Source organism: Eubalaena glacialis, chromosome 9, assembly GCF_028564815.1.
Source record: "Eubalaena glacialis isolate mEubGla1 chromosome 9, mEubGla1.1.hap2.+ XY, whole genome shotgun sequence".
Classification (NCBI taxonomy): domain Eukaryota; kingdom Metazoa; phylum Chordata; class Mammalia; order Artiodactyla; family Balaenidae; genus Eubalaena; species Eubalaena glacialis.
Genome location: NC_083724.1, coordinates 120,098,207 through 120,111,775, shown reverse-complemented (window position 1 = coordinate 120,111,775; position 13,569 = coordinate 120,098,207). Strand labels below are relative to the sequence as shown.

The following is a 13,569-nucleotide window of genomic DNA, read 5'->3' as shown; positions in this document are numbered from 1 at the left end:
CATAGTGGCTGTATCAATTTACATTCCCACAAACAATGCAAGAGGGTTCCCTTTTCTCCACACCCTCTAGCATTTATTGTTTGTATATTTTTTGATGATGGCCATTCTGACCGGTGTGAGGTGATACCTCACTGTAGTTTTGATTTGCATTTCTCTAATGATTAGTGATGTTGAGCATCCTTTCCTGTGTTTGTTGGCAATCTGGATATCTTCTTTGGGGAAATGTCTATTTAGGTCTTCTGCCCATTTTTGGATTGGGTTGTTTGTTTTTTTTGATATTGAGCTGCATGAGTTGCTTGTATGTTTTGGAGATTAATCCTTTGTTGCTTCATTTGCAAATACTTTCTCCCATTCTGAGGTTGTCTTTTCGTCTTGTTTATGGTTTCCTTTGCTGTGCAAAAGCTTTTAAGTTTCATTAGGTCCCATTTGTTTATTTTTGTTTTTATTTCCATTTCTCTAGGAGGTGGGTCAAGAAGGATCTTGCTGTGATTTATGTCATAGCGTGTTCAGCCTATGTTGTCCTATAAGAGTTTTATAGTGTCTGGACGTACCTTTAGGTCTTTAATCCATTTTGAGTTTATGTGTATGGTGTTAGGGAGTGTTCTAATTTCATTCTTTTACATGTAGCTGTCCAGTTTTCCGAGAACCACTTATTGAAGAGGTTGTCTTTTCTCCACTGTATATTCTTGCCTCCTTTTTCAAAGATAAGGTGACCATATGTGCGTGGGTTTATCTCTGGGCTTTCTATCCTGTTCCATTGATCTATATTTCTGTTTTTGTGCCAGTAGCATACTGTTTTGATTACTGTAGCTTTGTAGTATAGTCTGAAGTCCGGGAGCCTGATTCCTCCAACTCCATGTTTCTTTCTCATGATTTCTTTGGCTGTTCAGGGTTGTTTGTGTTTCCATACAAATTGTGAAATTTTTTGTTCTAGTTCTGTGAAAAATGCCATTGGTAGTGTGATAGGGGTTGCACTGAACCTGTAGATTGCTTTGGGTAGTATAGGCATTTTCACAATGTTGATTCTTCCAATCCAAGAACATGGTATATTTCTCCATCTGTTTGTGTCATCTTTGATTTATTTCATCAGTGTCTTATAATTTTCTGCATTCAGCTTTTCTGTCTCCTTAGGTAGGTTTATTCCTAGGTATTTTGTTCTTTTTATTGCAATGGTAAATGGGAGTGTTTCCTTAGTTTCTCTTTCAGATTTTTAATCATTAGTGTATAGGAATGCAAGAGATTTCTGTGCATTAATTTTGTATCCTGCTACTTTACCAAACTCATTGATTAGCTCTAGTAGTTTTCTGGTAGCATCTTTAGGATTCTCTATGTATAGTATCATGTCATCTGCAAACAGTGACAGCTTTACTTCTTCTTTTCTGATTTGGATTCCTTTTATTTCTTTCTCTTCTCTGATTGCTGTGGCTAAAACTTCCAAAACTATGTTGAATAATAGTGGTGTGAGTGGGCAACCTTGTCTTGTTCCTGATCTTAGTGGAAATGGTTTCAGTTTTTCACCATTGAGAACGATGTTGGCTGTGGGTTTGTCATATATGGCCTTTATTATGTTGAGGAAAGTTCCCTCTGTGCCTACTTTCTGGAGAGTTTTTATCATAAATGTGTGTTGAATCGTGTCGAAAGCTTTTTCTACATCTATTGAGATGATCATATGGTTTTTCTCCTTCAATTTGTTAATATGTTATATCACATTGATTGATTTGCATATATTGAAGAATCCTTGCATCCCTGGGATAAACCCCACTTGATCATGGTGTATGATCCTTTTAATGTGCTGTTGGATTCTGTTTGCTAGTACTTTGTTGAGGATTTTTGTATCTATGTTCATCAGTGATATTGGCCTGTAGTTTTCTTTCTTTGTGACATCTTTGTCTGGTTTTGGTATCAGGGTGATGGTGGCCTCATAGAATGAGTTTGGGAGTGTTCCTCCCTCTGCTATATTTTGGAAGAGTTTGAGAAGGATAGGTGTTAGCTCTTCTCTAAATGTTTGATAGAATTCGCCTGTGAAGCCATCTGGTCCTGGGCTTTTGTGTGTTGGAAGATTTTTAATCACAGTTTCAATTTCAGTGCTTGTGATTGGTCTGTTTATATTTTCTATTACTTCCTGGTCATTCTCAGAAGGTTATGCTTTTCTAAGAATTTGTCCATTTCTTCCAGGTTGTCCATATTATTGGCGTATAGTTGCTTGTAGTAATCACTCATGATCCTTTGTATTTCTGCAGTGTCAGTTGTTACTTGTCCTTTTTCATTTCTAATTCTATTGATTTGAGTCTTCTCCCTTTGTTTCTTGATGAGTCTGGCTAATGGTGTATCAATTTTTTCTTCTCAAAGAACCAGCATTTAGTTTTATTGATCTTTGCTATTGTTTCCTTCATTTCTTTTTCATTTACTTCTGCTCTGATCTTTATGATTGGTTTCCTTTGGCTAACTTTGGGGCCTTTTTTTTGTTCTTCTTTCTCTAATTGCTTTAGGTGTAAGGTTAGGTTGTTTATTTGAGATTTTTCTGTTTTCTTGAGGTAGGATTGTATTGCTCTAAACTTCCCTCTCAGAACTGCTTTTGCTGCATCCCATAGGTTTTGGGTCATCATGTTTTCATTGTCATTTGTTTCTAAGTATTTTTTGATTTCCTCTTTGACTTCTTCAGTGACCTCTTGGTTATTTAGTAGCGTATTGTTTAGCCTCCCTGTGTTTGTATATTTTACAGGTTTTTTTTTTTTTTTTTTTTTTTACTGTAACTGATATCTAGTCTCATAGTGTTGTGGTCAGAAAAGATATTTGATGTGATTTCAATTTTCTTAAATTTACAAAAGCTTGATTTGTGACCCAAGATATGATCTATCCTGGAGAATGTTCCACGAGCACTTGAGAAGAAAGTGTATTCTGTTTTTTTTTGGATGGAATGTCCCATAAATATCAATTAAGTCCAGCTTGCTTAATGTGTCATTTAAAGCTTGTGTTTCCTTATTTATTTTCATTTTGGATGATCTGTCCATTGGTGAAAGTGGGGTGTTAAAGTCCCCTACTATTATTGTGTTCCTGTCGATTTCCCCTTTTATGGCTGCTAGCATTTGCCTTATGTATTGAGGTGCTCCTATGTTGGGTGCATAAATATTTACAATTGTTATATCTTCTTCTTGGATTGATCCCTTGATCATTACGTAGTGTCCTTCTTTGTCTCTTCTAACATTCTTTATTTTAAAGTCTATTTTGTCTGATATGAGAATTGCTACTCCAGCTTTCTTTTGATTTCCATTTGCATGGGATATCTTTTCCCATCCCCTCACTTTCAGTCTGTATGTGTCCCTAGGTCTGAAGTGGGTCTCTTGTAGACGGCATATATATGGGTCTTGTTTTTGTATCCATTCAGCCCGTCTCTGTCTTTTGCTTCGAGCATTTAATCCATTTACATTTAAGGTAATTATCGATATGTGTGTTCCTATTACCATTTTCTTAATTGTTTGGGGTATATTATTGTAGGTCTTTTCCTTCTCTTGTGTTTCCTGCCTAGAGAAGTTCCTTTAGCATTTGTTGTAAAGCTGGTTTGGTGGTGCTGAATTGTCTTAACTTTTGCTTGTCTCTAAAGGTTTTAATTTCTGTGTCAAAACTGAATGAGATCCTTGCTGGGTAGAGTAATCTTGGTTGTAGGTTTTTCCCTTTCATCACTTTAAATATGTCCTGCCACTCCCTTCTGGCTTGCAGAGTTTCTGCTGAATGATCAGCTGTTAACCTTATGGGGATTCCCTTGTATGTTATTTGTTGTTTTTCCCTTGCTGCTTTTAATATTTTTTCTTTGTATTTAATTTTTGATAGTTTGATTAATACATGTCTTGGTGTGTTTCTCCTTGGATTTATCCTGTTTGGGACTCTCTGTGATTCCTGTACTTGATTAACTATTTCCTTTCCCATATTAGGGAAGTTTTCAACTATAATCTCTTCAAATATTTTCTCAGTCCCTTTCTTTTTCTCTTCTTCTTCTGGGACCCCTGTAATTCGAATGTTGGTGAGTTTAATGTTGTCCCAGAGGTCTCTGCGACTGTCCTCAATTCTTTTCATTCTTTTTTTCTTTATTCTGCTCTGCAGTAGTTATTTCCACTATTTTATCTTCAAGATCACTTATCCCTTCTCCTGCCTCAGTTGTTCTGTTATTGATTCCTTCTAGAGAATTTTAAATTTCATTTATTGTGTTGTTCATCATTGTTTGTTTGCTCTTTAGTTCTTCCAGGTCCTTGTTAAACGTTTCTTGTATTTTCTCCATTCTGTTTACGAGATTTTGAATCATCTTTACTATCAGTACTCTGAATTCTTTTTCAGGTGGACTGCCTATTTCCTCTTCATTTGTTTCGTCTGGTGGGTTTTTACTTTGCTCCTTCATCTGCTGCGTATTTCTCTGTTTTCTCATTTTGCTTAACTTACTGTTTTGGGGGTTTCCTTTTGGCAGGCTGCAGGTTCATAGTTCCCCTTGTTTTTGATATCTGCCCCCAGTGGGTATGGTTGGTTCAGTGGGTTGTGGAGGCTCCCTGGTGGAGGGGACTGGTGCCTTTGTTCTGGTGGATGAGACTGGATCTTGTATTTCTGGTGGGCAAGACCACGTCCGGTGGTGTGTGTTGGGGGGTCTGTGACCTTATTATGATTTTAGGCAGCCTGTCTGCTAATGGCTGGGGTTGTGTTCCTATCTTGCTAGTTGTTTGGCATGTGGTGTCCAGCACTGGAGCTTGCTGGTCATTGATTGGAGCTGGGTGTTAGTGTTGAGATGGAGATCTCTGGGAGAGCTCTCACCGATTGATATTACATGGGGTCAGGAGGTCTCTGGTGGTGCAATGTTGTGAACTCAGTTCTCCCACCTCAGAGGCTCAGGCCTGACACACGGCAGGAGTACCAAGACCCTGTCAGGCACACAGCTCAGAAGAAAAGGGAGAAAAAAAAAAGCAAGAAAGAATAAAAATAAAATACAATAAAAAATTTATTAAAATAAAAAAAATTATTAAAATAAAAAAATTTTTAAAGTAATAAAAAAAATGAAGAGAGCAACCACACCAATAAACAAATCCACCAGTGATAACAAGCAAAAAGTAAACTAAGATAAACATAAAACCAGAAACAAATTAGATGCAGAAAGCAAACCCCAAGTCTACAGTTGCTCCCAAAGTCCACCCCCTCAATTTTGAGATGATTCTTTGTTATTCAGGTCTTCCACAGATGCAGGGTACATCAAGTTGACTGTGGAGATTTAATCCGCTGCTTCTGAGGCTGCTGGGAGAGATTTCCCTTTCTCTTCTTTGTTCGCACAGCTCTCGGGGTTCAGCTGTGGATTTGGACCCACCTCTGCCTGTAGGTTGCCTGAGGGTGTCTGTTCTTTGCTCACACAGGACGGGGTTAAAGGAGCAGCTGATTAGGGGGCTCTGGCTCACTCAGGCCCAGGGGAGGGAGGGGTACGGATGCGGGGCAAGCCTGCGGCGGCAGAGGCGTCGTGACGTTGCACCCGCCTGAGGCGCGCCGTGCGCTCTCCTGGGGAAGTTGTCCCCGGATTACGGGACCCTGGCCGTGGCGGGCTGCACAGGCTCCCGGGAGGGGCGGTGTGGAGAATGACCTGTGCTCGCACACAGGCTTCTTGGTGGCGGCAGCAGCAGCCTTAGCGTCTCATGCCCGTCTCTGGGGTCCGCGCTGATAGCCGTGGTTTGTGCCCGTATCTGGCGCTCGTTTAGGCGGTGCTCTGAATCTCCTCTCCTCAGGAACCCTGAAACAATGGTCTCTTGCCTCTTAGGCAGTTCCAGGCTTTTTCCTGGACTCCCTCCTGGAGAGCTGTGGTGCACTAGCCCCCTTCAGGCTGTGTTCACGCATCCAACCCCAGTCCTCTCCTTGGCATCTGACCTCAGAAGCCCGAGCTTCAGCTCCCAGACCCCACCCGCCCTGGTGGGTGAGCAGACAAGCCTCTCAGGCTGGTGAGTGCTGGTCGGCACCGATCCTCTGTGTGGGAATCTCTCCACTTTGCCCTCCGCACCCCTGTGGCTGCACTCTCCTATGTGGCTCTGAAGCTTCCCCCCATCCACCACCCGCAGTCTCTGCCCACGAAGGGGCTTCCTAGTGTGTGGAAACTTTTCCTCCTTCACAGCTCCCTCCCAGGGGTGCAGGTCCCATCCCTATTCTCTTGTCTCTGGTTTTTCTTTTTTCTTTTGCCCTACCCTCGTACGTGGGGAGTTTCTTGCCTTTTGGGAAGTCTGAGGTCTTCTGCCAGCATTCAGTAGCTGTTCTGTAGGAGTTGTTTCACTTGTAGTTGTATTTTTGATGTATTTGTGGGGAGGAAGGTGATCTCCACGTTTTACTCTTCCGCCATCTTGAAGCTCCTCTCTCAAGGTGTTAGTTTTTATTTTATCTTCTTTGGTGCTCTTCCTTTATGTAGATCCAAGTTTCTGACCTATATCATTTACTTCTTTTTTTTTTTTTAATTATTTATTTATTTATTTATTTATGGCTGTGTTGGGTCTTCGTTTCTGTGCGAGGGCTTTCTCTAGTTGCGGCAAGTGGGGGCCACTCTTCATCACGGTGCGCAGGCCTCTCTTGTTGCGGAGCACAGGCTCCAGACGCGCAGGCTCAGTAGTTGTGGCTCACGGGCCTAGTTGCTCCGCGGCATGTGGGATCTTCCCAGACCAGGGCTCGAACTCATGTCCCCCGCATCGGCAGGCAGATTCTCAACCACTGCGCCACCAGGGAAGCCCTATTTACTTCTTTTTAAAGAACTTTTTTTAAAACATTTCTCACAAGGCAAGTCTAATAGGAACAAATTCTGTCAATTTTTGTTTGTCTGAGATGACCTTATTTCTCCTTCAGTTTTGAAGGTTAGTTTCACAGGGTATGGTGTTCTACGTGGGGAGGTTTTTTCTCTCAATTCTTTAACTATTTCAGTCCACTTTCTTCTTGCTTACATGGCCTCTGAAGAGAAGTTGGATATAATTCTTACCTTTGTTCCTCTCTAGGTAAGGAGTTTTTCCTCTGTTTTCTTTTGAGATTTTTTCTTTATCTTTGATTTTCTATCATTTGAAAATGATATGCCTCCATGTAGTGTTTTGGTAATTTGTCCTGCATGGTGTTCTCTGAGCTTCCTGGATCTGTGGTTTGGGGCCTGATATTCATTTGGGGAAATTTTTCTGTCATTGTTTTTTCAAATAGTCTGTTCCTTCCTCTCTTCTCCTTCTGTTGTTCCCATTATGTATATGTTACATCTTTTGTAGTTATCCCATGCCCTTGGATATTCTGCTCTACTTTCTTAAGTTTTTGTTCTATTTGCTTTTTGGATTTTGAGGATTCTATTGATAAATCCTCTGGCTCTGAGAATCTTTCCTCATCTGTATCCAGTTCTACTCATAAGCCCATCAGAAGTATTCTTCATTTCTTTTAAGGTGTTTTTTATCATCTATTTTTGGTTCTTTTTCAGGATTTCCATCTCTCTGCTGACATTGCCCATCTGTTCTTGCATGTTCTCTACTCACCTGTTAGGACCCTTAGTATATTAACCACAGTTGTTTAAAATTCCCAGTCTGGTAATTCTTACATCCCTGCTATGTCTGATTCTGATGCTTGCTCCGTCTCTCCAGTCTCTTCAAATTGTGATTTTGCCTTTTGGCATGCCTTGTGATTTTTTCCTTGATAGCTGGACATGATGAACCAGATGAAAGGAATTGCTAGAAATAAGCCTTTCATGATGTGGTGTAGAGGTGTGGTGGGAGGGGTGTGCCCACAGTCTCGTGATTAGATCTCAGTCTTCTAGTGACCCTGGGCTTCTGAACTGTGAATTTTGCAGCAGTTTCTTAAGATTTTTCTCTGCACTTGGGCAGAATGGTTAGAGCGGGCTAGAGTCAGGAATTTCCCTTCTCTTGGGTCAATTTGGCTCTACAGGATACACCAGAGCAGGTGGGGCTCTGGTTAACTAGTTTCCCCTGAGGGCAGGCCTTATTGAGAACACCGGGGTGCTCTGACGTATTTCACAATGGTTCCTTCTCTCCTCCTCCTGCCAGAAGCTCAAGAGAAGTTTTCTTCAGTACTTACGCTGGGAACTTGGTTGAGCTCCCAGAGATAAATTTCCATAAAATTGGAGCCTCTCTATGACTGGGTCCTCCAGAAGGTTTTTACTTCTCTGACTTGTCTGCTCAGAGCCCCCAGCAATTTGTCAATTACGGTTCAGGTTTTCCTACCCTGGCACTGGTTCCTGGTATTTCCACTCATGAGCCCCTGCTCTGGTAAGCCTTAGCTCCTGTACTCCCCCGTCTGTCTCTGTTGCCCTGTGTCCTCTCCTCTCTTCCGGATCCAAGAAGAGCTGTTGGTTTTTTCAGTCTGTTCAGCTTTGAATTGGTTGTCAAGACAGAGTGGAAACTTCCAACTCCTTACCTGCAGAACCAGAAAACAGAAGCCTTAAATTAGATTTAACTAAAAGAAACCTACAAAATATTTACAATGTACGTAATTAAGAAAGCTTTAGCAAACATAATATGTAAATTGCTCTTAAAAGAAACTGTTTTTTAAAATCTCCGAACAATCATTTTACAATGTAAGAAATACAAATGATAAATGTATGTAAAATTAATTTTATTATTAGTCAAGAGAAGGCAAATGTGTGACTAAAATATATTTTTACCAGTAAATTTCAAAATAGTATCTAATGCTTCTGGGGATGTGTGAAAACTATCTACTCACTCTAAAGGTAGTCTGGCAATTTTATTTGTAAAATAAAATTTACACCCCTCCACTGCTTCCAAGTATACCTAACTAGGAATATTAAGCAAATATGTTTATTTTAACATTGTTTATAATATGTAAAATTGGAAATAACTTAAAAATATATCTTCAGCAGAATAGTGTAAATTGGGATGCAATGAAATAATATCAACTAGCAGAACTCAATGAAATGATGGCTTTTATACAGTTATGTTGGAGAAAATCAAATTATAAGGCAGTATGTATATTAGAATCTGTATACAAATGTTAGCAAACATACACATAAACTCTTAGCAGTGGTTTTCTCTGAGAGATAAGATTATACTTTTTACTTCTGTGTTGCTTGCTTTTTATCATGAGTGTCTCTCTAAATAAAATAAAATAATATAATAAAATCTTGCTGCTAGAGCTTTCTTTGGAGCATAGTAACAGGCAACTAAAGAAACACACGCATTCACGTCTTATTATCTGTTCTAGAAGATGAAATGGTTTTTACACAGACAATAATCCCTTTTTCTCTTCTCCTGCTAGGGAAAGGTGAACATGGGAAACCTTACCCCCTCACTGAAGAGGACCACGATGACTCAGCTTACAGGGAAAATGGTTTCAATATTTTTGTCAGCAACAACATTGCTCTAGAGAGGTCCCTGCCAGATATCCGCCACGCAAAGTGAGTATCAGCTCACCTCTGTGCAGAGCGGTTTTTTTTTTTGTCTGTTTTGATTCATATGGTTGATGTACATCATGGTGAGATACACAATGAAAAACTTTGCCCTATTAATTTTATAGAAGCTGTTTATACTCTATAATCATATATATTTTTTGTTTTTTGTTTTTTTATTGAAGTATAGTTGATTTACAATGTTGTGTTAGTTTCAGATGTACAGCAAAGTGATTCAGTTTTATGTTTGTGTATATATGTATATAATGTGTATGTGTGTGTGTGTGTGTGTATATATTCTTTTTCAGATTCTTTTCCCTAAAGAAACTTAATGGTTACCAAAGGGGAAAGGTGGGGGGCAGATAAATTAGGAGTTTGGGATATATACTCTACTATATATAAAATAAGTAACCAACATAATCTTAAATACTTCTTATTTAAATTGAAATAACCTTTAAAATTCCAAAAGAGTCACTGTTGACTCTCAAAAACTTAATATCCATTTTCATTATTGAGTTGGCGGTATGATCTCCATTTAAACCGAAATGCTTTCAGATGACATCTATAACTTTGCGTTTGGTCATGTACATTATGAAGCTCACGTTTTTCTCCAGTAATTAGTGCTGTCAGAACTGTCTACATGTGCGTGCCTTCGACCGACTGCATTCTCACCTCGGCCATATCAGTGCCATTGTTGTTACGTTTTCTTAGAAAGTGCCTAACATGAGTGCATCCATAATCTAAAGGTAATGCTTGGTTGCTCAATTCCCCATCACTTAGGAATTGCTTGTGGCTTGTCAATTGACAGTGGGCTCAGTTTTTACTGAATTGTAGCTAAATATTATAGTCTGAATGGAAACAAGGAGAATATTCCCTACAGTTGGCTGAAAGCCTTCTTCTCTCTGTCCACCCCTGTCTAATCCTAACATTGCTTAATGTACTTTTTTTTCTAGTCTGTTATGGTTTTCTTATTAGCATATGCTATGCCAAAAGTATGCCAAGCACATAGAATGTGGGCAGAATTTGAAGTTGTGGCGTTGTCATGCATATTTGATAAATCTATCCAGCTAATAGAGTATATTGACTTTTGCAGTTCATCTTCCTTTAGAATCATTGGTGTGAGAGAAAGAAACTCGGAGAAAATAAAGGGCATAAATGAAACGAGGACTAGAAATCTAAATTAAACCAGTAACGTACATTATGTAAATCTCCTTGTGCAAAAATAATTAACCCATTAGGGAAAAACAAATCAGTACATTGTGGTTTGGAGGACTATTTTTTAGTTGCCATATTGTGTCTTTATAAATTTGGTTTTAAAATATAAAAAAAATTACTGGTTTGCTCCTTAGGTTTTATGTGAATTTGCATTTCCCAATAGTGTTAAGCAAAGAATTAATGTGAAGAAAAAATCCATTTTCCCCTAAGCTGAATGCTTTATATATTGGTCTAGGCCTTCTATCTAGCAAAATTATTCCCATGTCACCTGAAATTATCTACGGTAATTCCCACTGACTGAGAACGTTTCTAGTTATGAGAAATTTTAATACCTAATTGCACACCATCAAAGATGCATTAAATTGCATTGTTGGCATAATAAATATGCTCAGAGCATAATTTCCATCCACCCCACCCCGACACTGCTAATCTTTTCATGTGTATTCAAGTGGAAATATTTGCAGATGAAAACAGTGCAGAAAACCATGGAAGTCAAAAGAAGGCTGATGTTCCCATTCTCCACAGAGAGTATATTTTCAATGTCCCTACCACCTTTTGAGAAAAGATATTCTTAGGCAATAATGGAGAAGAAGATGGAAAGAAAAACATTTTGAAAAGTTTATCAGAGCTACTAAATTTGTAGTATTGGAGGGTATCTTTCTGAATGTTAGGGAAGAAAAATATGGCTAAAACATGGTGTGTGACCATATTCTTACTTACTTCCTGAGGCTGGATATGTAATAGGACAGACGCTGGTAAAATGATACCAAGAAGAGAGCTCAAACCATCTTAACAGAAGATTGGAGAAGCACGCCAGCAGCGTGTTAAGTGTTGAGATCCCAGGAACGGTCGTTTGCTTGGTTATTCCCGTTTCCGACTCTCAGTAATGCAGGAAGCGAGAGTAGATGATGCCTCTGATTTTGTCAGCGTGCCACCTGCGGGAAACTGGAAGCCAAAGAAAGTCTTACAGGGATCCCGCTGATTCAAGTCCTATGCTTTTGACCTCGGTTGTGCTTCCCAAAATGCAGGCACAGATAATTACAGGAGTATGTAACTCTGTCCTTGAAATTGTAAAAGCAGCTGGACACAGATTCCAGTGTTATCAGTTTAAGGAGGCTGCAGGTAATTGACCATGGCTTGTTTATATTGACAGAATCTATGGAAGAGAATGCAAAAGGTGTGTGACTTTTATAATCAAACGTTAACAGTTCTAAGAAACTTTGCATTTGCAGTCAGCCAATTCCAACTACCGGCTCAGAGTGCCAGGAGAGAGGACTTTATTTTTCTTTGCTTTAGGATTTTGCAGTGGAACATATCCGGGAATACCATCTTGCAATTTTCCTGAACTTGATCGTTATTCCAAAACACATCATCGTGGTTCTTGCTACGCTGCTCTACATGATAGAAGAGTCTCTGTGTATATGCCCATGCTCTTTACCTCTTCATATTCTCAGAAATGTTCATGGTTCTAGGTGCTTGGACATGCTTAGTGCACAGTTCAGTCCACGGTGAGCAATATTTAGAACATGAATTACTTCAGAAATCCCAATCCAGAGAGCACTTTTATTTGTCTCACTGCTTACTTCTTCACTAGCATAAAAATGAACAGCTTTCTGTTGGCTTTGTTATTTCATTGAATCAGTAATAGATTCCCATTAAGTAGGAAGCATAGATAAAGGAAAGTCAGTTGGCGTGTGTGCAGTAATTTCAATCTATACAGAACAAGATCATTTTTGCTTATATCCTAATAATAAATTTCAGTCTTTTAACTTACATTTTGAATTTCTTGTGTTTTTTTTCCAATTTTTTTTTAGCATCCCCTTATCTTGTAAATTACATTTTAGTTTTTCATGCCATCTATGCTTTGGTCTTGTCCAATTTTCTACCTCTTCTTCCATAGTCATAGCCTGACACTTTTGGTTGACTTTCGTACTTTTTTGGAGACGTATCTATATGTTGATAGTTTAAATACTCACTGTTTTCTTCAGTTACTCCCTAATTATGTCTATATCCGTAGTACCTGGGCTCAATCTCAGAGCACCTGAGTTCAACCTGTCCTTAGAACATCTTATTTTTTCCGTTTTATCTAATGCAATGTCGATAAGAATTTTACTATGAGAGCTTCTGCATGACAAATGCCCAGTCACTGGATATCTGGCTGGCCTGGTTAGTTTTTCCCCACCTGTATTTTGATTGTGCATTTTCTTTGTATTCAGTCACCCATTGGGATGTCACACCTTTGTATGCTGTAGAACATCTTATTTTGACTCTAAAGTATGTATTTAGAGTACAAAATACATATAAAATAAGGGGAAAGAAAACCATGGAAGGATGACCTGCATAGAAAAGAAATTCTGATAAACTTATGCATGAATATATTGTTAACAAGGTAAAACTAAAGAATAGTTGAGCAAGTATTACTCCCTGGATATGAATACATGTATCAGCAGTTACCACAAGTACTCCCAAACCATGCTAGAATTAATGTGTGTAAGAAGAAATTACATTTATGAAAACAGGCAGTGTGTGAGATTAGGACACATAAGAGTCATGAATTATTATTCATGAGAGTTGAGATCAGCTTTGCAGAGAGTTGAGATCAACTTTGCAGAGAATTCAGGTAAATGCATCATTGATGTAAGGTTCATTTTTTGCTCTTGGAAAAGAATCCAGATACCTGTTCATATGCATCCACATTAATTACGATGCACTTTATAAGGCGGCTGAGTGGCTGAGATATTTTTGAGTTAAAGTAGTTCTACTCTGAATTGTGGCTTTTCCTTTTCATTTAAATTTTCCTTTTGGTTTAACTTATATTCCCAAGATAAGGAAGTTTTAGCTTCATGCCTTGACAACAAACAAGATATTGAATTTTAAGAGAAAATTCTGAGAGATCTCATCTCTTGAAAACATTTAGGAGAATTTTGACAACCTCTTGTCATGATAGCATTATGTGATTGCTTTCAGCA

At 38.9% G+C, this 13,569-nt stretch overlaps 1 protein-coding gene across 1 annotated transcript in view; it reads left to right on the top strand.

Annotated features, from left to right (window-relative positions):
• GALNTL6 (polypeptide N-acetylgalactosaminyltransferase like 6) overlaps positions 1-13,569 on the top strand; it is a 1,192,984-nt gene that overhangs the window by 500,496 nt on the left and 678,919 nt on the right. Inside the window, exon 3 of the mRNA XM_061199500.1 lies at positions 9,256-9,394. Coding sequence (XP_061055483.1) covers positions 9,256-9,394 — 139 coding nt within the window. The remainder of the gene's footprint in view (positions 1-9,255; positions 9,395-13,569) is intronic.